The sequence below is a fragment of the Fusarium venenatum genome (genome assembly GCF_020744135.1).
Source record: "Fusarium venenatum strain MPI-CAGE-CH-0201 chromosome Unknown EDB82scaffold_2, whole genome shotgun sequence".
Classification (NCBI taxonomy): Eukaryota; Fungi; Ascomycota; class Sordariomycetes; order Hypocreales; family Nectriaceae; genus Fusarium; species Fusarium venenatum.
The window spans coordinates 1,652,869-1,677,136 of record NW_027072130.1 but is presented as its reverse complement, the minus strand read 5'-3'; the positions used below and the strand labels follow the sequence as shown (position 1 = coordinate 1,677,136).

The window sequence follows — 24,268 nt, the reverse complement described above, 5'->3', positions numbered from 1 at the left end:
TATCATTCATGTATAAATAGTAACCCTCCACGCATGGGCTGTCTCATCTTTTCTCCATGAACTGAACGATAACGCCTTTGCTATTTTTGATAATGAATTCCAAGCGCCTATTTTCTCCTTCTTAGATCCGTCTAAATGTATTACCGCTGGCACTTCGTCGAGCAGCTCCAGTTCGCTTGTCTCGAGGCTCGGCGGGCAACTCCTCCTCTCGCGCCTTCTGTTTCCTCCTTGACTCGGGGATAAATGAAACTTGTCGCTCGCCGACAACTTCACCACGGGCCTTGTTGTCGCGCCCGAACTTCTGTTGTCTTGAGCCAAGCGCTGTATCCCTGACAGCTCGCCCCTGGTTACTGGTTGACGTAACACGCATGACAACATCATCATCGTCCTTGGACTTCTTCTTGGGTGCGGTGACAGGCTTATCCATATCTTCATCGCTGGACTGATCGTCATCGGAGTCCTTGGCCTGGTAACGCTTGGCGCCCTTAGGCTGCATGGCCTGTTCGACCATAGTGCTTGGGTTGAGGGAGCGGAATTCTCCAGTATTCTCGTCGACCTGGAAGGCTTCATCCTCGAACATCTTGTTGAAACGATCATCGCCAAGAACACCAGCCTTGGTATCGACTTCTTCTCTGTTCTCCTGCTTCTTGAGAAGCTTGTCAACCAACTTCTGGTTGACCTTGACCTTCTTGGTGCCTCTGATTCTGCTTGCACGCTCCTTCTCGACCTTATCCTTGATACGCTTCGTCCTCTCTTCCTCCCAGACGTAGGGGTTAGCAATCAACCTAGCCTGCTCGTACAGTTTGGAAGCCACAAAGTAACCGTGCATATATGGTCGGAGCAGGTTGGTCTTTCCAACAAGGTGAGACAAGCTTAGTTGCTTCAGTTCGGGGAGTGTCAAGAACTTGTAGTTGTCGTATGTTTCGGTGTGCACCTCCTCGGCCATCTCTTCGACCATGTTGTCCAAGAAAGAGCACCACTTGGGCGCGGGACCAAGTTGGGGAACAAAGAATGCGTGCTGCTGCTTGCCTTCGTTGGCTGTCATGATCATACCAGTGTTTTTACACCAGGCAACGTCGTTAATGTCAACGATAGGTTCCACGGACGTCCATGGGTCTCCTGTCTGTTCATCCCACAGCTTAATGATGCGCTTATCAGCTGAGAGGATCTTCTTTTCTTGGGATGCCGTTGTCATGTGTATAAGCTTCTTTACTGCAAATCCATAACCTTGATCCTTTTTCAGGAGAGGCACAGGCCGTCGAAGATCGAAAATCTGCATCATGCCGGTCGACGAGCCAGTGACGATAGAAAGACCTGAAGGACTGAAGTCGAGTGCTGTAACTTCACCGTCATGGCCGCCCAACATGGCAACTCTTGACTTGGATCGAGGGTCCCAGAACTCAACAGTTCCTATCGAAGTTCCGAAAGCAAGCAAATTGTGGGTGTTTTCTGCGATGGCTGCAGTGTTGACACTACCGACTCCAATGCCTCCTTGTAGACCACCACCAGTTAATTCATCGTCACCACCAACATCAACCTGGTAAGACTTCATGAAACGTCCCAACTCGAGGTTTAGGCGAAATACTTCGCCCTTACCATCACTATCAAGGCCGACAGATGGTACAAGAGCCTCGGTGGACTGTCGGTCGTAGACTAGGTCTCGGCCGTATCTGGGAAGACGAACTTCATAGTGGCAGCCCATGGGAGTGTGGAATTCGAGGCGGCGATCGGTTTGTAGATGGATAGACTTGGAGTAATCGGACGACAAAAGTTGAAAGGAATGGTTGAGGGCGTTGGTGTGACGGGCGAAAGACAGCGACAGCTGAGATAAGTTGTGAACATGAATCTGCGGCTTGTATGTGCCAGTACTCATAATCCAGTCACCATCCTCACTGACTCGAATGCAGTTGCTGGCCTCTTCGAATTCGAAATCCTGTAGGAGCTCGACACGATTCTGGTATTCGGCATCATCCTTCAAACTTCGCTTTCTGCGTCGCGCAAGCCAGTCGGGAAGAGGTCGGGCTGAAGATGCGCCCGAGATTGTGTATACGGGAACGGTTCCCGGGTTTGACAACTTCATGGCGGCGTTGTTCTTGGTGAATCGCAAGAACAAAGATTGTTGTGCTGCAGGTAGTAAGTTTTGCGTCCAGCGGATGCGACTGGACTGTAGTTAGAAAAAAATCAAGGTGAAGAAAAAGCTTGCCCCACCAAGTTCGGTGAGCTCGGTGACCAGGCTTCGGTGAAGGGACCTCCCCGGCCATCGGGCCACCTGCTCCTATCTGTCTATCGGAAAGTCAATAGGCTACGTCCGTAATAAACCTAGTCGCTTTGGGAGGGCCCCTAAGTGCAACTGACGTCCTCCATCAAACATCCATTAGGGACCCCCCTAAAACGTCCCTGTTTACTTACTTTCTGGCGCCCCATCCTAGCTGAGGCCCTGGCTCCCGTACGAACCTCCACTGAATTTCTATCTCGCCTACTCTCTGAATCGCGACAGACGTCGAATATATCATCAAACATCGATTTAATACAGAACATCAACCCACCGATCACTAATTGCAAGACAGCACAGCATAGGTCTAATGGCTTAACTCTATTTCAATTCCTACAGTTCGAACACTCATCTTACCGACCGAGTACCTAATAAGCTCCCCGCGGCGCCATCTCCGAGCTGCTCGCTCGGCACCAGTGTCTCGTTCGTTGAGATGGAGTCCGGAGAATCGACGGCCCCAACAACTACAATCTTAACAACCATATTTCGAGGATCCCCGTGTTAACCTCCCTTTGACTGCCTTTAAAGGTGACAACGATAAGCACCGGGCCCATCTAGGCTTGCGCCTAGCCGTTGTGCATTAAACCGCTTTCACGGTTGCGACTTCGGGGCGGCGAGGAAACTGTCGCAATGGAGACCAGCGAATATGAAACGAATACTCTGTCGATAGTGAGTGGTACAAACATTCCCTTTCGTTCACCATCTGACACTTGGATCTGTAGAACAACATCGCGTCGATAGCCTTTCGCATTTACGAGCCGTCCATAGACCAATCGCATAGCTTCCAATCATCCGCCCTTGAGATTCAAAGTACACTTCGTGACCAAGGAAAGTTAGTCTCGTACGACACCGACCGAGGAGCGATATGGATCTTTCAGATCACCAACAAAGATGGAGCAAGCAAGGCTGTCAGTTTTGGCTCGGGTGTCAGTCTTGAAGCTTGTGGCTACACGCTGGGAATGGTCGAGGAGGGCACACTCGAACCTGCTGCTTTACAGAAGAACCGCATCCCTGGCAACACAACACAAAATGCTGCAACAAACACGGCCGCAATCACATCTCCAGCTGAACCGCATCAGCGCAACCCCCTAATTTCACCTACACAAACCGTGGGGACTCAAGCAGAAGGAGGCGTTCAACTTCCGGCTCAGCCTGTCGACACCAAGACGACACAGCCAGTACCCAAGATTATATACGAGCAATTCATCATTGCAGTAATTTCCGCGATAACATTTGCGTTTTGTAGCCAATCTATGGCGGTTCCTCTCAACTACAGGACAATATTAATCCCACCGTTGCAAGCCGATAGAAACGAACATGAAAAGGATTCTTTGCAGGCCGATCCTGTTATCGGTACATTCAAAACTTATCTTACAACCACAGGTTCTCTTGTGGTCAGTCTTTACTTCTCTTATTGTCAGAATCTGGCTACGGTGGAAGATGTTCTTTCTGGAGATTCCACTTCGTCGAGCGGTCCGATATTAGCTGCCCCTTATGGAGTTTTTGCTACGAAATCCAGCTTTTCCAACGGAGACGCGGACCGGAGTCTTGTACAGACGCCGAACACACAAGCTTTGAGCGTCAGAAGTTTCCCAGACGCAAATGATTCACTCTGGAAACATTCGTGCCTTAAAGCCCTCGAATATTGTGGACTTAATCCGTCTAATTTCAAAGCGGGCTCATGGGTCAATCTTCTCATCATGAAGCCGACCTCGCAGGATGTAGATGGAGAGCAGAAGCGACTGCGTGCCACCGTTCCATGGCCAGGAGCTCTTTGCTTTCGCAAGAAATTATTGGAGGTATCGACGACTCACCGTGTGGGAAATACCATGCTGAGTGGCCACGAGGAATGCCACGATCCTTTGGGTGATGCTCGTGGATGGTTTGCTGGTACTTCTGAAAGGGAAGAGAGAGTTTCCAGGCGAAAAGCCGAGCGTGCCCATACTGCCGCAAAAGAGGTCAATGTTGCTAACCTCCAAGCTCAAAGTCTCAACGGCCAATCTCCACTATCAGTACGGCGTCCAAGTACGGCCGCTGCTGGTGTCATGTATCCGACTCCTCCTGACGCTATCCAACAGCACCTCGGCGTTACTCCTTCTATAGACGGGGCGACCTCCAGTCCTAATAACCACCACCCAACTCTTGCAGTTGTTGACGCAGATGCCACGATGCCGACAGTAACATTGATGGCTGACGTTGACCATGATACGTGGGACGGTGGCCATGAACAAAAGAGAGAGCGAAGCGACAGTAACTTGCTTGGCGATACCGATGATATAATGAACGGTATGGGCGGAGATGTATTTGGTGATCATGATGTGACAGAAGACGACTTCAACTTTTTTGATGGACCTGATGGCAACGATATGGATATCGACATAGCCGACTTACAACCAATTTCGCATCCACCACCCCCTCAAGCGATACCCCCTCCAGCAATACCTCCTCAAACGATACTCCCTCAGGCGATACTCACTCCAGCAATGCCCCCTCAAGCGATGCCCCCGCCGATGATCACGCAACCGCAACCCCAGAAAGTTATCGAGCCAAAGCCCAATATCAAGTCAAAACCCAAGACCCATGAACCTGTTTTTGCGAAGCCAGAATTAAAACACGCCAGGAGCTCCCTCAATGATGAGATCAACCACAAGGTCAAGACTGAACGGTCAAATTCCAACAAGCGAGGATCCAGCCCCTTTGACCCAGATACTGTGTTCAAGCGAGTCAAAGCTTCTCTGGCTAGCCCTACGCAGGAGAACTTCACCTTTCAAGCCCCTCTTCGGCGCAAGAGTAGCATTTTTGAGAAAGTCGAGTTTGACCCTAAGATCCCCCTGATCAACAAGAAGTACGAACACGGCGGTGCATTTGACTTTTCAAAGGATCAGGGCAGTGGGGAATTGAAGCGTGATACTGAAGGCCTTTCCAGAGATGAATACCTTGAACGACAGGGGAAGATCAAGCCGGATTCCAAGACCCTCTCTGGTGTGTCTTTGATCAGAAGCTTGACTGGCGTAGACGGATCTGCTAATTATACAAATGCCCAAAAATCGAACGGCAATGCATCCTTCTCCGAAGATAGTGATGTCGATTCAGAGGCGGATGACCTAAGTTCAATCTCTGGTGGCCCTATGTCACCGATCAAGTCCAGCGTGAAACGGACAGTTGTGGATGATGATGCACTTTCGCAAGCCACAACATCGCGCGAGGCAGACCTGATAGACGATGCCACTGAAGAGCAGTTTGCGATCGAACTACCCAAGCTATCAAAGACCGAGTCACCAGAACTGCCGCTTCATCGCTTTTTTTCGGATCCGGAGCCTCTCAATGCAGAAGTGGGACTTTCTAACCTCGAGTTCGTTGAGGTTGCACAAATTGTCACCGAACAAGCTGCCACTGGCCGACTTGATATCGGTATTGATCACAGGAAAGAGTCTGCTGCACTTGCAACAATGAAAGGTCATGAGCTCAATGTTGCCCGTAGTTCGCTCCAGCTCCTTCACAACATTATTCCCTCGAATTTAGGAAGCGCTATGGCGGTACGATTAAAAGGATTGCTTGAGATACTAGACCTACCACTCGTGGGGCAGCCAAATCGCATGCAACCCCGACCGATACCTGGCAGGGATACCAATGTCGAGCAACTACGGGCCAACAACCTCTACCAGATTCCAGTACCTCACCTCGAGGTTCGCAGATCGGAAACGAAACTATCCGTACTTCCGTCATCTATCTCTTTCTGGGAAGGTCTTGGACTGTCACCTTCGTGGGGCGCAAAGGATGTCACTGCCCTTTGCATATTTCCTGGCTGGAAGGGAATGCCAGATCACGTCGGAAGTTTTCTCAGCCGCTCAAAGAGTGTATATGAATCGCTGAAGCTAGGTACCTTCAACAACCTGCCCTTATCTGGAGACTGGGACGACGGCATTTTGCCTTATGAGGTCGATAGGATCTCAACCTCACCTGACGCAACTGTTACTGGTCATGGCTCCTCTCTAGTGGAGAGCATGGAAGTGCTCCGAAGCTCTCTATCAGAATTGAAGTCCAAGGACAAGAATCTGGTCATTTACTTCGTCTACTCACCTGACAATCCCGCCTCTATCATCGAAGCTTGCACCGCTTTCTACCGCTGCTTTGATGAGTATAGTGAACTCCTAGCAGCTCGCAAAGAATCTCCGCAGAACGAGCTGGTTTTGCAGCTTGTGTCGTCGAACCTGATATCATCAACGACATCTCTAGTTGTTCCAACTCCCGCAGAAATGATCAAACTCTGTGTAGAGACTTACGACAGATGTACGCTGTTTCTGGCCCCTGAATATGGCGGTCCTACCCCTGCACCTGCGGTCATGCTTGAACAGCCTCCGCCTCGAATGATTGACTTCAAGTTGACTACCTCGCCTTCTCAATCCCTTATGCACGAAAACTCATGTATTCATGTGGGCTACGCTGAAAGCCTTGATGGTCGATGGATCACGGCTGCATGGACAGATAACCGTGGGCAACGACAAGCCACTGCATCTTACTCGATTACGCGGAGCAGAACCCCTGACCGATCTGCTTCCCAGCACAAAGCGGCCATCATAACTGAAATCTGGGCGACGACGTTGAGCATGATATCGATATGGAAAGTTCAATGGCGAGTAATCATTACCAGAGCCGGACCGATGGATCAGAAAGAGGTTGAGTGGTGGCAAGCAGCATCAACACTCGATGACAAGTACTCTTTCACGATGATCTTGATGTCGGTTGACACTAGTCCATCCCTACAACTTGTGCCTCCCGTCGTAAAGATTCCTCATGCGGCAACTTCGGCATTCTACTCAACACCCGTGTCCACGCCGCAGGCTAACATTGTCTCGCCGGAGCAAACAACGACTCCAGCAACTCCTATGCGGGAAAATACCCTGGCTGCCACTCCAGGTGCTGAGAGTGTCACTGAACCAGACGCCGATTCTTTCTTGATTGACGCCACTGACCAAACATGGGGCGCCATCGCTGCACATCGGTTTGGCAACTCTACTACACTTCTTGAAGTACGACCTGCGCTTGCCAGTGGTTACTTGATCAAACGGACGGGAATCAAGATTGAAGATCCTCCAGTCGTGATGGAAGTCAACCTTGTTCATACAGAGGCTACCCCACGCGCATACGAGCCTCTCCTAAGAGAGATGCTATGCTACTTTAGGGGTCTTGGTACTTTGGCCCGTGCTAGAGGCGTCACAGATCGTGAGATGGATGTTCGGCCTTGGCATATCGCAGTAGCTGAGAAGGGCGTACGAGCGCTGCATCTTTTGTTATAACAGGACATGCATTGAAAGGCGTCATCATTTGGAAGGAGATGGGCGTATTTGCTGGTGCATGGCGTTTTTACTTTGTGTGCATATACTATGATTGGATAGTCAGACAACGATGCGAATATATTTTGGCTTTGTGCTATCTGTGAAAGATGTTCAATTTCGGTCACTTAGCTACCCTTGGAACCCACAAAAACAAAGAAAATCAAGTATTAGTACTGATAGCCTATTTGGTATACAAATCACTATATAAAGTAAGTGAAATCTATAAACCCTTCCTTATATTACTAGATATACCACAACCAACGCCTGCCATATAACCGGACCTGTCCTTTCTGTTAAGCTCGCAATCATCTGCTGACCAAGGAAATGGGTTGCTTACCTTCAATTGATGTTATTGAAAAAACAATTCCGTGAACCAGTCTCTCTCATCTAGCCCATCACGCCCTCTTAGGCGCCAGAGTTGCCTTTGACGATCCCAAATCCAGAAGCGATGGCCCGGGTGCGTTTCAAAGTCGCTTCGTTGACACTGCTGTATCACTTCTTGATCCTCCATTTCTCCAGGCTCGTTTTCTACGAAGGACCAATTGGAGATGGGAGAATCTACCTGTGAAGCACAAGACGTCGATTCAAGGGATGATTCCCAACCACAATTGTTGGCGTGATCTTTGAGGCCAGACTGGGAGTGAGTGCGTCTCGGGTGAGCAGTAGCATTGTAGTAGGCACCGCATTGTTTATCAGAAGTACCTGAATGAGAGAACTGCGGGAATGAAACATTCTGGATGCTATTACTAAAGTCCATGATATAGTTGTCGGCGTCTGAGCCAGTGTTGCTGATGCTATCAGGTGTTACGCTAGGCAGTGACCCGAAGTTGGCTTCTAATGGTCTTTGAATGTCTTCTGGTTCCGAGTCAGCAATGTTGGTGTTGGTGTTGTCCGGTTGAGTCTTGGAACCACAGAGGCTGATCAGGTATTTTAACTCGTTTTCAGACCGTTTGTCTGCAGTCAAGATACCGTGTTTCTCGAAGTCTTCTCTAGTGTTGAGCTGACAAGGCAATGATTCTTCAGGACGGTTTATGTGGACACTTTGGTAGAGTTCGTCAGTATCGTCTCCTAGGATCAGATCCTGCTGGAGTCCAGGAACGATGTGAACTTGACTGGTCTCAAGGTTCTGATCAGGTCCTTCGAATGTCCAAGAGATACAAACAACAGGAGGGACTTTAGTGGTTTGCTTATTGTCGACGATTCGCAGTTTCTCGGCAAGTTCGTTGGATATGAGGCCATTTTTTCCTCTTCCGTATACGAGAGTAGTGATGCGAAATGGGCCGTGGGATTCGCGCTGTTGTTTCAACAAGGGTTGATCCGCAGTAAGTGGCTCCCAATGCGTTATGATGGCGAGGTTACTATCAGTACCAGTGCATTCATATGGCATTTCTTCGGTTTTCTGTGTTAGACCAGTCAATGCTGAGTTGGCGAGGAAGATGAGGAATGATTGAGGCTTACACGACTCTGGAGACGAAACTTGACATAAGGATAATTGAGGAAGTTGAGAGGTGACTGTTAAAACGAGTGAATCAACAGTCCCAATGTGGAAGGGAATAAGGGTGGGATGGATACAGGACTTGTAGGCAAAGCCTGAAGAAGAATTTCTAGAGCCTCAAATAACGACACCATGATATTCGGGAATGGAACTTTGTGGAACTGGAATTGAGGCGAATCTTATAATATTGAAAAAGAATTCTGAAACTACTTCTAAGAACGGGGTCATCAGATGCCCTTTTGGAGTGTTGCATGCCAACTTGGGTTGGTAGGTAAGGAGTGTTTTTGCCGAGAGAGATGGGATGTATTGAATCAGGCTCTGAGTCCAGATGGGGAGGTTGCAGCTGAGACAATGAACGCACCCACCTCTTCCTGTTGCCGTATGTAGGATGACACCTTTATGTGAGGAGCTGCGTCGTCACATCATTTCTCATCACATCACATTGCATCGCATCGCATTAGCCTAATATCTCGATGCAAGAGATGATTTGGAAATTACAATTCAAAGAGTCGGATCCCTCGAGTTTATTGTCTTTCTCTTGACGACTTCACGCCGAGTATCAGTTGCGGCAATTACAACACCCTGGAATACACATCTATGTCATGCTCAATCCATATCATCACGTCTCCATTCCCATTTGTTATTCCACTTATCACTTTACCTTCTCATCAACTGCCCCCGGCCCCTCTCTCCGAGGCCAACCCAACCAACCACGATGATACCTTGGTTCCTAAACAAGATGACCGCATGATCAGACGGCAGAATTTGAACTGAAGAGTAGGCCAGGTTGAAAATAATAACCTCTTTTCATAGGGGGAGAAGGATCCGAGGGCAGATTCTCCACGATGGCTTATTGGCAACAGAGTGGCAGCCCGCTTTGTTGTTTTGTCCGCCAGCGATGAGTGCCCAATGTAAATTACCTACTACAACATGAACACCTTGGCCATCTCCTTCCAATACGCCCCTGGCCGATTGAGGCTCTGCAGAGAGAATGCAATACCCAGGGCTACTATATGGCATGGCCCCCCTCCCCCATATCCAATTAGGCCTGAAGATACTCTCCTGTCTAGCACTTCTTGGTCTGCTCAAAGGTGAAGCTTGGGTAGGTAAGGCTTTCCTACTTTCCTGCCGCTCTGCCGCTATTTCTTTTCTCCTCAAATATCCTTTCCTGCACTTTCAATACTCTCTTTCAAATACTAAGGAGCGTAGCCCAATGTGGCAATGTTTCTCAGTAAATCTTTGAATCCTAATAGAAAGTCCAAACGAGAACTCGAAAGACACTTACTCTATCTCCAATTATACGGGTATGTCACTACTAAAACATCAAGCAAGAGAGCAGAGCGTGAGAGGAAAAGAGCAGAGCGTCAGAGAAACCCGAGAAATAGACAGCCACGTCTTCAAGCAGTACAATCACATACAAGACAAATTATGGAGACTAGTTCGTCAACCAGTACCAGATCTTTAACCCGAACATCTGGCCCGCCTTTTCCGGGAGACTTTATCAACAACACTGCGCAGCCAGACCAGAACCTCAGGACTCCAGTGCAGTTTGACCATACTGATTTGCTTGTCGAGCTTGATAACAGACCTGGAGATTCTAAAGGGATCACCCACAATACGGTCATACCTGGATCGTTGGCTTTAACACCCGAGAGTGTTGCATCACAACTCAACAGCCAGAACTCAAACTTGACCTTTGCTACCGAAGTGACCGATATAGGAATATCCGGTGTCGATGAAGGAGGCCTGATAGGAGGACCAAGGTCAGCTGTTTACAAAGCCCATCCCAAGTTAGTATTGTCGTCCATGCTATATTCTTTGCTCCTCTAATATCTTGAAAGTATCCCGACAGCGTTGGAGGAACTACCTTTTGGCTCCTCTAGTGACTTTTGGAACGCCTTCGATCCAGAAGGTATGAGTCCGGCTGAATTTGAACGACACATGGAAGACATAGCCCGCGAGATCCAAAGACGGGCGCCACCACCGCCCCTGGATCTAAACTCTGGCCAGGGAGGCTACTCCGCCAGGCTGACCTTTGCGAATGGATATACATCCCGAGAGATCGTTGTTTACAACGGCGGCCTCAAGTACAATTTCGTTTCCCAGTCGTATCTTAATAAGCTTCGGACGGCTTCCGGACAACCACCTTGCTTTATTCCAGGCCCACCTACCTATGAAGAAGTCCTTACTCCCGACGGAACATCAGCTCCCATTCGGTACCTCGTCTTTGCCGACCTTCAATGGGAATCTCCCAATCTTCCATTCCCGTCTGGTCCACAGTGCTTCGTCCCCTATAGGGGAAATGGAGGTATACATGACGCGAGGCTGGTTCTGGGCCGAAGTTGGTTTAACGGCATCGAGGAACAAGCACTCAACCGGATTTGAGTGTGGGCTTAGAATGCCAAGGATGATTATCTTAATGCAACATGAACTCTACAAGGCTTAACCATGGGTAGCTTTGTACGGGACGCATGTTACTACTTTTATTATACGTTACCGTTCGGGCTTCAATACGACAATCATGTCGCAATAATTGAGGGCAGTCCCTTGGACACATATTGGGCCATATGTAAGGGGACTGCTTCTCGGTTGACTTGGGTATTGAGCCGAATTTCTAGTTCAGGGATCCAGACTTCTTGCTGACACTCTGAGCACAAGATAGTCTGCAAGCCAGATATTATCATGACAGGACTTCATACAGAGAAGGACAGCGACAGCGACAGATTTGTGACGATTTCCCAGCATACACCATTTTCTTTTATTTGCTATTGTGACTTAATGAAGGAGGTATCTTGAATTGTCAAAGGAGGGATGGTTTACAACACACTCATTGATTTTCTGTTTGGCCGACTGGGGTGCAGTATTGTCAACTGAAATTGCAAACTGGCTACTGTACATAAATTCAATAAACAAAACAAAAACATATTGTTTGTGCAAAACTTATTTACGAGATGAGACGCCCATGAATGAGGAATGCTTGAGATATCTCAGTCTCAGGGTATCAGAAAAATTGACCGCTAGAAGCATAAGAGACGAAATTAGTAGGCCAGTTTATGCTCCTTAGACTATACTTCTTAGACCACTTATTTTTGTACCCTAAGACTTAAGAGGCCAACTTTTGTCAAGACCCGCAATGACGCTGTGTTTTGTATCAATTCTAGGCAGACAGGCACTAACTAGTGAGAATAAGAAGTAAGTAAGCAATGTAACAAATCCTGACTCATTAGGAAAGTGATCTTGTGCCTTTCTCATTTCTATTGAATCATTCTTTCCTTTTTCATAGGTAAACAAGGACATAAAAATATTCTTAATTTATGGAACCGCCGAATTCGAATTCTGCTCCTTGATAAACCTTACCGACTCATTGAAAAGCGGCGTTGAAAAAAAAAAAAGAGACGCCATCATAACCATCTAAAATTCCTCGGCGAAATGCCCTTGATACAACAAAATCTACCTCCTCAACCAAGAATAAACCATGGATAAGGTATCTCTGGCAAGTCTCCCAGATGACCTCGTTCTCGATATCGTTGAGCATCTCGACACGGCTCGTGACGTAGCGCACGTCTCGGCCTTGACAAAACATCTTCGCTCTCTTGTTAAACAGGATGGCTGGCGGACTTTTGTCAAAACTAGATTTCCTTCACTGGGAATAGCGACGAATGATGATACTCGATGGAGTGCAATTGCAGACCGGGCAACGTATCTTGATCGTTGCTGGGAGAAGCGTGGGTTTTGGATTAACGTCCTTCATGAAAAGAAGCAGCAGCCAGAGAGGTTTCATCGCAGGGTAGCTGGAAGCCAATCGGTTTTGTTCCACACTGTCCTCGATGCTCGGCTTTCATCGTCACTTCAGACTGATGTTCTCGCGGCTGGCGTGGGTGAGAATCTCATGGTGCGAATAAAGCCCGTGAACGGACAACCTGATACCTGGCATCAAATCCCGGGCCAGGCTCATGGGTACAAAGGAGGCATCGGAGACGTCACAGCAGTATCTGTCATAGAGTATGATGAGGTACCAGGCGTTGTTGTCGGGAGAGCCAATGGAGATATCCAGATACTATCTGGCAAGGATAACTTTACATCTGTTTCACGACAACTGAAGGGAACAGATGGGTCACTAAGAGATAGTCTTTCTGACATGAGGAAGTCGCCGGGCCAAACTTCAGTCTCATCCTTGCAGTGGCAACCAGAGGCGAATCGTCTCGCAAGCGGAAAAGGCTCTACCCTCATGCTCTACGATCTCTCGGCATCGGACGACTCAGGATTGACTCCCATAGAGTCCTACGACTTCTCAAAGACAAGTCCCGATGATGAAGCATCGTTCCTACGAAGCACCAAATTCATGAGCAAAGATGTCGTGGCTTGCGCTTTGGGTGCGAGCAGAAACCCTCTACGCTGGGGACAACTCACGCCAACGGGTATACACTTCACCAATACTGCTAATAACCCAAGGCCGCTTGATGATGCTGCCAAGTTGACTGATGTCAGAATGGGCGAGAAGACGACAGTCCGAGCGATTGAGCCTGTCAGGGGAGGAAATGAGAATCTTCTCTTGAGCACGTGGGACGACGGTACATACAGGTGAGTTTCTCTTCCGCGACTACTTGAACCAGCTACTTACCTCTCATAAGACTATTGGATATAAGAACTCCTTCACCTCAAGACGCAGTCTACCGTGATCGCTTCCAGCCATATGAAGCAGGTAGTTCTCTTCTCGTCTACGGAACAGAGCGTTTCGTAGCTGGCAGTAACACATCACCGGATATCCGTCTCTTTGACTTTAGATACCCCAAGCCGTATCACCACACAAGCGCTCTTCCATGCACAACACAATGGCCTTTTCCCAGCCAAAAGGACGACCACAAGATGTGGAGGCAAGGCTGGGCGCCAGACTGTCAACCTCAGGGTTGCGATCCCCAGGCTGGACTGTTGTGTAACTGGCACGGTACATCCAGACGGAATTACTGGCGTCCCGATGCTACACTACATATCGGCGGTCCAACATTCGATAGGATCTATTGTCTGGCCAAATCATCTGATCTGTCGGATACAGTGTACTGCGGTCTTCGCGGCGCGATCCTCGAAATGAACCTCCATCTCACCGACGACGCAAAGTATGATCCAGGACAACGCACCGTTCCGGCAGGCTGGACCATGGGAAGACCTGGAGGCAAGATATCACTCATTGAGACGGGCGTGAGTCTCTGTCAGGCAAAAGAATGGTCCCTCGAAAACCGTGGCGTTCCGGAACTCATCGTTCAGCAACCTCGACCGCAGAAGCAGACGGAATCATCAGACCAGGTGAAGCGGCACCGACTAGACTATGCGTTTCATAAAACACAAGACTTTGAACAAGTACAGGCATAGAAGCACAGAGGTTGTATTCTCATAGATTGTTTGTGCTGTAGAATCGCTCATCAGTTGTATTTACTACCAAAAACAAAACATAGATCTTTGCACATGCTCTAAAAACAGAATCTCGCGTGTCTAGTATACTCTAGCTCTATAGTTTAGACTCTGGCACCAACAGCGCGAGTCTCTCTTTCAAGGCCGTCTCAGCCTCCTTCTCAATTCTATTAACAAGCACATCGCATGTAGGAATATCGTTGATCAAACCCATAACCTGTCCTGTTGTCCAAACCTACAATCAGTTAGCAAACTCGTTTCGCAATCTAACATATAAGACAAAAAACTTACGCCATAATCGACATCTCCAGTGATAAACACTTCCTTTCCTCGCTTACCGCTCATATAAGGCGCAACCTCTGCGAATTCACCCGACTCGCTCTTCTTTTCAATCTCAAGCGCATCAAGCGCAACCTTGTTCTTGTACAATCGAGTGGTGTTTGTCCATCGTCGAAGAAGAAGTGTCGTGTCTGTCTCTTGGGCGCGAACAATCTCCTCCTTGACCTTGATGTGCACGGGTGCCTCGACGGTGCACATGAATCGCGTTCCCATGTTAATACCACAAGCGCCGAGGCACAGAGCGGCGGCAAGTCCATAACCGTCTGCGAAGCCACCGCTCGCGATGAAGGGCACACCCAGCGTTTGACGCGCTTTGCTAAGAAGGATAAAGTTGGTAATGTCGCTCTCTCCAACGTGGCCAGCGCACTCGAAACCGTCTATGCTGAGGAAATCGACGCCCAGCTTAACGGCGCTCTGCGCGTGACGAATGGTGGTACACTTGTGAAGAACGATGATTCCGGCCTTCTTGAGCTGCGTAATGACAGGCCCGGGCGAGTTACCGGCTGTCTCGACGACTTTGATACCCTCGTCAATGATGGTCTGGGCGAAAGCGGCGTAGTTGGGAGGGACCATGGAAGGAAGGAGGGTGATGTTGACACCGAAGGGGTTCTTGGTGAGGGTGCGACAGCGCTGGATCTCTTTGCGAAGTTCCTCAGGGGTCGGGTAGATGAGGGCGGTGATGAGGCCCAGGCCGCCAGCGTTGGAAACGGCTGAGGCGAGATCGGCGGTGCCAACGTGCATCATGCCGCCTTGCACGACGGGCACTGATTTTTAAAGGTTAGTATTAAGTCGTTGGTGATAGAGTTAATGTGATACGAACCTCTGATGCCCAGTCGTTTTGTCAGTTCAGTCGCAAAAGGCATTGTGATGATTGTCTTTGTGTAAAAAACAAAGTGCAAAAGATGTAAAAGATAGGGGGAGGGGGGAGAGATCCTGTATATCTAAGTCTATATAGTCTAAGCCGTCTCACATAAGAAAGAAGAATGAAGAGAGAGTTGACCCGAGGTTGTTTAGATATTTTCAGTACCTACGTTAGTCCATACCTGTCCAGTCCCTCATGACCATTTCCATGATCAACCTTAAAAAAGGTGCCGAGGTATGATGCCAGTAAAGACCCACTCCTTCCCCCACACTCGGCTCGGTCCTCCACTCTCACATGCGGAAGGCGGAAAGGAGTACCGCAACTTACCGTACATCAGATTCAACTTTGCGGGGAACACGACAACTTCTTTATTAGCAGTTGTCACGAATAACAAGTCATTACCAAATATTAGATTGTTAATCATCAACCTAAAGAGTAAAATTTATATCAAAAACTAGATCTCAACTGGTATTGAATTACTAGGTATTCATGTTCAACTCTACCTCCAGTCACTCTCGTCCTCGCTCAACAAATTCCAACTTCATCCTTATTTTACAACATGCTTAAATCAAAGGCTCTTATAACGCAGCCTGAAAACGCCTTGATATACAGAATATACCACATCGTAAATCATCATAACCACATTGGCTTTCCTAACCCTGCTGCACACTTCCTGAAAGATGAGTGCCAAACCCATGTCCAACCCTGACGCCCAAAATTTCCAATAATCATCTTCTTCCAGTCCCATCGTCGGGAATATCCAGTAATATTTTATCATGCCTCTTAGTTGACGTTTGGCTCCAATAATCGCACTTGAGGACTTCTGTCTCTTGGCTTCTCGATCAAATCGGCATATGCGTCGAGACTCTGGCCCATGACCTTGACAATCTCAAAGATATGCGTTCCCTTGAAGGTCTCAGCCCAGAGTCGCACAACCGCAACCGCGAGTTGTCGTAGCTTGGCGCTGTCGCTTGATGGCGCTTCGTTCTGTCCTGAAAGCGATGGGTCGATTGGCGGAACCGCGAATTCAGTTTCATCAAGCATCCGACGCACCATATCCAACAAGTTCTTTTCCTCGGGGGAAGCAGGCGCATCATGCGGTCCAATTGATCCAATTGTCAAAAGCCACTTAGATACCAGTATGGCACACTCGAAATTGCACACTATAGAACCCAGTTAGTGATCGAGTCGAAGAATAACGTTCCAATTAGTACCTACATGAGTGCTGAATGCTCCAGTCGGCGGACTTGGTCCTGGCTACGTAATTGACACCAGCCTTGACTAGCATAGACAGGGCATGGATTGCTTGAAATACTGCTCTATGCAGTCTTAGGCTTCGTACTAGTAAGGGGGTCCTACTCAAGGCGGACGCCACCAAAAGCGGATCCCGAGTCTCGAGCGCGGTCGAAGGGGTCACATCTGTATAGAGTCGGATGTACGCTTGTCGCAACAAGGCAGTTGCCGTGTAATCCAGAGTTCCGCCCTCAATTGAATCTGATATGCTATAGTGGCCAGATTCCGCAGCCCTCAGCTGATGCTGATCCTCGAAGCTAGTCTGCCATACACGAAGTGCTTGCGAAACCTCCTCAACATCCTCAGGCTTCATGGTTCGATGAATGTTGTATGGTAGACCAGTCGCAAAAGATGTCTGCTTTAGCAAGTAAATGTGTTGGATAAGTGCGTGGATGAGAACGTAACTGCCTAGGGACGACAGGTGCTGGGGAAGGCCTTGGTTTGTCCGGCCGAATAGTCGTGAAAAAGCATCGTGTAAGGTGAGCTCAATGATCGGTGTTGATTGTCGCATTTCTTGCCATTGCCAGGCCGTCTCAGCCCTCCAGAGCTTGCCTCTTTGAGGCAGGAGTAGATTCAACTCAGATGTCAAAAGCAACGGTGGCATGTTGTAGGCAATGCTACAAAGATTGAAGAAACAGTAGGCAACAAGCTTGGTCCGTGTCGCAGTCTCGAGTCGAATCCACGTTTCCCAGTCGTTGACCACACTTTGGTTAACTTCAGCAACCAAGCCTTCTTCCCGAATCAAGATAGCGAGATTACTCTGCAAGGATAGTGCTTCATGGAGAATAGTTGGCACACCCCAGAGGCCAATGGCGAATAGAAGCAAAACTGCTTGGATAGTCTCGATCCGAGCTTGAGGCGTATTAGGAGAGCTAGATGCATAGTCAGAATGAAGATCTTTTTAGTTGATGAAGGTGCGAACTTACTAAGGCTCACGGTGAGTATCCTGTGTTGCTGGCCGCTCGGACTGTGCAGATGCAAATGAGTGACGATATGTTGCACTTGGTGAAGGGCGTGTCGAGTGAGGACTGTAAGCAGCCGCAGTCGGCAACAGTGCATGTACCTCCGAGATACGCCTTCGACGAATCTGTTCCATGGCTACAGCCTTAGCAGCATACCATAGGGCATAGCCTCTATTCTTCTCAAAGCGATACTGTGCTCCTACAGCAAGAATAGCAAGGAGCAACTCGGGCGCGGCTTCGGCAGGTGAGAAAGTGGGAAGATGAAGAAAAGGCAGATGTTCATGAAGCCCGCTGATATAGCCTTCTAAGAATCGTGTCAAAGTATGTCGTGAAGGAAACACAAAGTCGTTGGGTAGAACGGCAGAAAATTCGTCCAGTCTGTTCTTGATCACGGTATGGTCGGCTACAGAGATACGAAGGGCAGACTGTCGCGCTGCTTCATCAATACCTCGTGAGGCAGGATCTGCAGGGTCTCGGGCTTCAGTCTGCATGGGCGGGAAACGGCCCGGAAGAAATGAAGATTTCGATAAACGTCGTTGAGCGGTCCCGCCTTGGCTTCGAGAGTACATCATTTGCTGCTCGGTTTCGAAGCTCGGGGGCAAAAAGTGAGAAGAAGAAGCAAACTCGTCAAGGAATGGGTTGTAATCGTCATAAGTCCCAGGAGGTGGTTGCTGAGGTACATAGCCAGATCCCAAAGGTTGGTCGTCTCGTGGGCGTTCCGTCGTGTAGGCAACGATAGATTCTCCATAACTGCTCTTTCTTCGGGATTCTGGAGAATGTGGTGGGAGAGGCGCTGGCGCAGCATTTCTCTGAACAGGCGTCACTGAACTCGCAAGGGCTGCGTCGGATAATAGGTCAAGATTACAAGCTGCTGATCGGGGTTGTGCCCGGTGATCGTGAGGGCTTTGTTGGGGGCCTGGAGGTGGCCCATGGTGATAAGCCTGAGGCTGTGGCAGAGGTTGCTGAGGTGGCGGGGGCCGTGAAACATTGGTATGCTGATGTCCGATAGCCTCAGTGTTTGTTTGGCCTTCAGAGATAGAGCTCTTATGTGAGGTTGAAGATGTATTAGACGACAGCTTCCTGGGTCGACTGTTGTCTTTGCTACCTTCGTTGAGATGCACGAGCTTCTCGTGTCTAACAAGAAGATCCCTTATATCCATGTCAGTATATGTGTTGACAGAGTTGAGGTGAAGTGTAAGTCCCGGTTGGGATAGCGCTCGCATAGACAGGAAACGAGGCAGAGGTCATGAAATAACACAGGTTAAGAAATGAGTGGATGAGTGAGTGGTGACTCAGTTACAGTATATGAGTGACCGGGTGGGACGGGCTGAGAGACTGGGGAATATAGGGGAACTAAGAATAACGTACCTTCGTCCGAACGTCTTTCCGCAGCGATCCCATCCACATGAAAATGGCTTCTCTTTGGTATGTGTTCGCTCATGGCGCTGGACATGCTCGACACGTCTTTATGGCGAAGTTTGGTCAGCCTACAATGGAATCGTCGGTGAAGGAGAAAGATAACGAACCTGAATCGTTTACTACAGTACTTGCAGGGAAGAGTCTTGGGCTTTGGCTGGCGAACCTCAGTTGACTCTGGGCCTACAAGAGCAGGAGGAGGAGCAGGAAGAGGCCGAGGAGGGCCTTCCATGGACTGAATAGCAAGCATCGTGGATACGCAGGCTCAGATAACAAGTCCTTGGTCGATTTCTAGTATGTTTAATGTTTGATATCGAGATGTGGGGTGAAAGATATCGAGGAGAGATAAAAGAGATAGTGAAGAAAAGAAGGAGCAGAACAGAGTAGAGCAACACAGATTTGGGATTTGGAGCTGGAACTGGGGAGATAGATGCAGGAAGATTGCGGGGTGCGTTAAGGGTAAAGCATGGCATGTGGAGGAGGAAATAGACGGTGGCCCGTGAGCTACAGTGCAGCGCAATGCAGTTGCAGTAAGTACATACAATACAAGCGTTGTAAAGGAGGGTGGAGTGTGTGGAGGGTGAAAGGTGGAAGGCAAGGTGGAGGCCTGGGCTTGGGCTTGGTCTTAGGTTTGCCTTCCGCGGGAGAGACAAGACAAGACGAGACGGGGATGGGGGAAGGAAAGATGGAGATGGGGTGGACGGGAAGAACGGGGGGCAGCGCCTGAAAGGAAGGAGGAGTGACTAGGGTCCAGGTCCAGTATGAAAGAAGAAAAAAAGACCACAGCCAAGCATCCAAGCCTAAGCCAAGAAGAGTGAATGAATCCAAGGAGCTGGATGGGATGAGATGGAGGGGACAAGGTCAAGGTTGAGATCAAGGCCAAGGTTAAGGTCAACAAGGTCAACGACGGACAGCAAGCCTCAAAATCAAGCCAAACCAAACCAAACCATACACAAAAACAGAAGACGCCCCCTTAGTGCTTCCCCTCTCGTGTCATACGGTAGGTACGCTGCAGTATGGTATCTCGGCTTTTCCCCTCTCGTGCCGACATCAAAAGGTACGGCGCAATACCTGAGTTGGCCGAGTGTAACACGTTATTGGATGAGTACTCTGCCGTACCGTCTCTCCGGTCTCGTCAACTTTTGGGTGGTGGTAATTGTGGTTGTTGTAAGTCAACTTGTGATTGTAGTTGTGATGCCGTATGGAGGGAGGGACGATGTTTTCGGTATGATGCCGAACCGAACCGTGAATATGGATATTGCTTTCGATTTTTCAAAAATTCCAACCAAGACCTTGGTCTATCAAGCCCAGATCTTTTATTTGTCGTCTATCAATTCATCCGGTAAATATCACGTTTTGCCCTTGTAATCTGTGGACGAATATGGGTGGATGGGAAACGAGGTTGTGGAAGAGGAGAAAACTAGACAGGCAGGTACCCAGAGAGGAAGGGCGGAATTACATAGGTAGAGCAAGGAGGGGTTTTGCCCGGGGCATGGAGGAGAGGAGAGGAGAGAATGGGGAAAACATAATAGATGGGTTGGCGCGTGTCAGAGTTTGCGGTCTAAGTCACCGGCTTAACGCCCGAGAGACTGGCACTGATACCGGATCTACAAAAGATGGAGTAGTCGTGGATGTGGGTTTATGACAATATGGCACATTTATGAGATCTCAAGTATCAAGATAATAATTCCCACTATAAGAATGCAATACAGCACTGAAAGGAGAGGTTTAGATAAGGTACGGTGCACGCTGACTTGGAATCATAGGTTATTCAGTGACCAGGAGCCACTGGGTCTAGATTCATGTCAGGTCAATCAAAGGGCTCGCCGCAAAGTTCTGTCAGTGGGCGGTCGGCGGAGTACACCGAGGCGTAGCCTGTAGGGCAGCTTCAGCATGCCACGTCGATACGCCGAGAGAGGGACAGAAAGAGCCGAGCCAGCCAGACGACGATACAGGGGTGTAAGTATTAAAAAAGAGAAACAGACGTGGCGAAAGAGTCCAGCCAAGCCAGTCCAGGGAAAGAGGGGAAGAGAGGAGACAAGCCCAGCAGGAATGGTGTGGCAAGGTTTCCGTACAGCCAGCCAGTCCCCTAACAAACTCACTGTAAAGTCGTTCGGAGACTGCTGAGAAGACGGAGACACTGGCTCGGATTACAGGTTGGACAAGGTATGACGGCGTAGCGCGGGCGCAAGGGCCAGGGCGGGGAAATTGGAGGTGATAAGCTACAGTACTAGGAGGTACTTACTTGGATGCCCGGTGCTTCCATTACCTTAACGTAACTTAGTGTTCCTGATGGTGCCAAGCTTAGTTGACAGAATCAACGGATTAGAATAAGATGGGGAAGATTTGACCGAGATGCATACATGCTAGCAGTTAGGATATCCGGAATTATATTGCTGAAGATAGTCTTAATCCTTCTTCCCTATCAGATTCAAGTTGTCTTGTACGTAAGTGATTAAAATCTTGACACTATTCAAGCGAGAACAAAGTGTGGGGAGTGTGAGTGGGCAAACTAACCCGACTGCATCAATCTGGGGGAATGGATCTGTCTGGGAGCCACTGATTCCGCCAAAACAAGCAAGCCACAAAGCGGAATTGAAAAATGACAGGGACAGCTGCAAAAAGAAAAGAAAGAAAACAAAAATGCGATAAAGGATGTAGCATATACCCAAGATTTTGATCAATTATCAATGTTACAAACACGAGAGAATATAGCCTATCATGCCTCTACGATTAGCACTCAAACATTCCATTCTAGGGGCACGGAATGGACGGGATTATTGCCGTCCCTACCTACTACACTCTACACAACTGTGCGCCAGCACGGGTCAGCGCAAGGCAACAAGGCACTGGCAGCTTGGGGAGAAACAGAGAAACGGTAGGACCAAGCTCGTGCCAGTAAAGCTTTGTTCTTGTTCTTGTTAGTTGAAATAACCTCAACGCAAGCCCAGCCTAGCCAAGGCCGCGACGTCTTGGGGGCGTGCAGTGAGGCTTGTAACGTATTGTAGCCTTCGTCATCAATGAATGAATCCCCCCTAAACTCCCATCCATTCAGGCCATTGTAACAGCTCTGCACGGGCAGCTAAGTAAACTCTCACCCAGTCAGAATTGCTAAGCCACCCTGGGCATGTGTCAGAGTGAGCCGCGAGGTAAAAGATACAGTATTGTTTGTAAGCCACCGTGAAGGAACAGCTGTGTTTATTGATAGCCAAGGCACATGTCAAAAAAAAAAAAAAATCAAGTTGGTGGGAAGGGGGGACGGTTAATCGCAAACAGTTGATGATCAATCTCGGCTCCCAAGCTGCAATCGTGATCGATCTAGTGACAACATATATAAATATTTACAGTCTGTATGCATGATGCAAGCAGAAGTCCTTTTGTAGGAGAAATCCCGTTTCCCTTCCAGTTTTTCCCTGTATCTTTCTGGGCATTCCAACGATACCGAACCTCCGCGGCTACTACCCGAGCGATGGAACCCAAGTACCGTAAAGTATATGCGGGGGGAGCCTAGACTGCCCCCCATGGGGATTGGAGACCGCTAGGGCGGCCAGACTGATCCACCTTGTCTGTCATCTCTTACAAGCAGAAAATACTTTTCCGAGCCAATCATGACAACTTTCATGGATCTCAACCCCCGAGTCTACCTGGTTACGGCAGGTAAACGGTCGTCTACAGTTACCAAAGTAGGTGTCGCTTTTCGCCGACATTGAGTGAGCACTTGGCATTTTTTGTGGTTCACGAAGAGCTGAACATTTACGGAATCAGCGTCGTTTTATTTAGCGAAAACTCGTTTCCCAACTCTTCTATCAGGTTAATATTTTGAGTGGTATTTGGAGACCGGATCATCGTCGGTCGATCTCCGGGTATCATACCGTGTTAGTCAATTGTACAGGCTGGTCTGCTATTGCCCTCACCTCATGTTGTACGCAACCGGAAGGTACAAATGATGAAACACACATTATTGAAAAAGTGCCTTCCTTTTTCTTGAAATTGCTTCAGTTGCACTTGCACTTTTTTTCTACACGTGATAAGTTTTTGTTCAATCCTCGACAAATCACAACCTTTTCGCATCCAATCAAAGCTACTCCTCTTTTCCTCCTCATGCCGCCTTTTGCGCCGTTACTTGGAGAATCAAAACGCATGAGATAACTTTTTCCAATGAAAATCGCTTCTCTTTTAGGGCGTGAAGCGGAGACGAGGTCGGTGCGGAGCAAAGGAAGAGAGCAACACCAGGAATAGTTCCTCGTTTATCTTTTTTCCCTCTCCCCCACGACGCAGTCGCGTAATATCACGTACCCATGCCATGCTATGCTATGATCACCAAGACATCCTGTGTCATGTTACGACCACGGCATGCTGCTGATCCTCTCGAAACAACAAGACATAGGCAAGGCAAATCTGAGACTCCCAAAAAGCAACGAGATGACCGGAACAATCACTCAGTTGCCCCCAAACTCTGTTCTCTCAAGTGGTGGGATCGGGAAGATCACACAGGCGCTTGGGGGCCGTGATATGTATCGGAGACGATGAGCAAATATGTTATCTGCTTGCCCAATGTGATACCCTCCGAGTGTCAAGTTACACAAATTACAGTCCACTCGTCGTATCTTGCCAAAAGCTTGACAGCCATGGCCATCATTCTCATTATTTCTTTTCCTCCCTCCTCCGCTACACTCGCCTCCACGTAACTGCAACACCATCACAAATCACGGTGGTGATCAGCCTCTGCGCCAAGGTCCAGGGTCCTTGCTCATGAGCGACGTGTTGGGGGTCTGCCCACAACTTTGTTGAATCAATCGATTCCTGACAAGACTTTTATTGGATGGCCGACAATAGCCAGCCTTGTCTTTGTCAAGCAGTCCTACAGAGCACGCCAGCCTGAATGGC

The 24,268-nt window shown here is 48.7% G+C and overlaps 7 protein-coding genes across 7 annotated transcripts; 3 read left to right on the top strand and 4 right to left on the bottom strand.

Moving 5' to 3' along the window:
- Positions 1–121: 121 nt before the first annotated feature.
- On the bottom strand, positions 122–2,755 carry EDB82DRAFT_473978 (uncharacterized protein; the record flags this gene model as incomplete). Its single annotated transcript, XM_025733416.2, has 4 exons — positions 122–2,159; positions 2,209–2,279; positions 2,410–2,552; positions 2,641–2,755. The coding sequence occupies 4 exons, from the start codon at positions 2,753–2,755 to the stop codon at positions 122–124; spliced, it is 2,367 nt and encodes a 788-aa protein (XP_025584324.2).
- EDB82DRAFT_132577 (mediator complex subunit 13 C-terminal-domain-containing protein) lies at positions 2,721–7,763 on the top strand. Its single transcript, XM_025733415.2, has 2 exons — positions 2,721–2,941; positions 2,995–7,763. The coding sequence occupies exons 1-2, from the start codon at positions 2,903–2,905 to the stop codon at positions 7,567–7,569; spliced, it is 4,614 nt and encodes a 1,537-aa protein (XP_025584323.1). The 5' UTR covers positions 2,721–2,902; the 3' UTR covers positions 7,570–7,763.
- EDB82DRAFT_132573 (uncharacterized protein) lies at positions 7,618–9,200 on the bottom strand. The gene is made up of 3 exons (XM_025733414.2): positions 9,069–9,200; positions 7,946–8,997; positions 7,618–7,654 (listed from the first exon to the last, which is right to left on the bottom strand). The coding sequence occupies exon 2, from the start codon at positions 8,993–8,995 to the stop codon at positions 7,958–7,960; it is 1,038 nt and encodes a 345-aa protein (XP_025584322.2). The 5' UTR covers positions 8,996–8,997; positions 9,069–9,200; the 3' UTR covers positions 7,618–7,654; positions 7,946–7,957.
- A 1,331-nt stretch (positions 9,201–10,531) lies between these two features.
- EDB82DRAFT_523267 (uncharacterized protein) lies at positions 10,532–11,488 on the top strand (the record flags this gene model as incomplete). Its single annotated transcript, XM_025733413.1, has 2 exons — positions 10,532–10,893; positions 10,945–11,488. The coding sequence occupies 2 exons, from the start codon at positions 10,532–10,534 to the stop codon at positions 11,486–11,488; spliced, it is 906 nt and encodes a 301-aa protein (XP_025584321.1).
- A 770-nt stretch (positions 11,489–12,258) lies between these two features.
- Positions 12,259–14,498, top strand: EDB82DRAFT_495443 (uncharacterized protein). Its single transcript, XM_025733412.2, has 2 exons — positions 12,259–13,684; positions 13,735–14,498. The coding sequence occupies exons 1-2, from the start codon at positions 12,579–12,581 to the stop codon at positions 14,468–14,470; spliced, it is 1,842 nt and encodes a 613-aa protein (XP_025584320.1). The 5' UTR covers positions 12,259–12,578; the 3' UTR covers positions 14,471–14,498.
- EDB82DRAFT_495440 (uncharacterized protein) lies at positions 14,499–15,819 on the bottom strand. The gene is made up of 3 exons (XM_025733411.2): positions 15,669–15,819; positions 14,801–15,612; positions 14,499–14,744 (listed from the first exon to the last, which is right to left on the bottom strand). Exons 1-3 carry the CDS (start codon positions 15,709–15,711, stop codon positions 14,607–14,609), a joined length of 993 nt encoding a protein of 330 aa, XP_025584319.1. The 5' UTR covers positions 15,712–15,819; the 3' UTR covers positions 14,499–14,606.
- Positions 15,820–16,493: 674 nt separating this feature from the next.
- On the bottom strand, positions 16,494–19,631 carry EDB82DRAFT_473972 (uncharacterized protein; the record flags this gene model as incomplete). The annotated part of the gene is made up of 5 exons (XM_025733409.1): positions 16,494–16,873; positions 16,929–17,875; positions 17,930–19,114; positions 19,334–19,429; positions 19,492–19,631. The coding sequence occupies 5 exons, from the start codon at positions 19,629–19,631 to the stop codon at positions 16,494–16,496; spliced, it is 2,748 nt and encodes a 915-aa protein (XP_025584318.1).
- Positions 19,632–24,268: the final 4,637 nt, after the last annotated feature.

Coding starts and splice junctions, on each gene's coding strand:
- EDB82DRAFT_132577 (XM_025733415.2), top strand. CDS start 2,903: ATGGAGACCAGCGAATATGAAACGAATACTCTGTCGATA. Junction 2,942..2,994: donor AAACGAATACTCTGTCGATA/GTGAGTGGTACA, acceptor TTGGATCTGTAG/AACAACATCGCGTCGATAGC.
- EDB82DRAFT_132573 (XM_025733414.2), bottom strand. CDS start 8,995: ATGCCATATGAATGCACTGGTACTGATAGTAACCTCGCCATCATAACG.
- EDB82DRAFT_495443 (XM_025733412.2), top strand. CDS start 12,579: ATGGATAAGGTATCTCTGGCAAGTCTCCCAGATGACCTCGTTCTCGAT. Junction 13,685..13,734: donor TGGGACGACGGTACATACAG/GTGAGTTTCTCT, acceptor ACCTCTCATAAG/ACTATTGGATATAAGAACTC.
- EDB82DRAFT_495440 (XM_025733411.2), bottom strand. CDS start 15,711: ATGCCTTTTGCGACTGAACTGACAAAACGACTGGGCATCAGAG. Junction 15,613..15,668: donor AAAACGACTGGGCATCAGAG/GTTCGTATCACA, acceptor TTTAAAAATCAG/TGCCCGTCGTGCAAGGCGGC. Junction 14,745..14,800: donor CTGGAGATGTCGATTATGGC/GTAAGTTTTTTG, acceptor AACTGATTGTAG/GTTTGGACAACAGGACAGGT.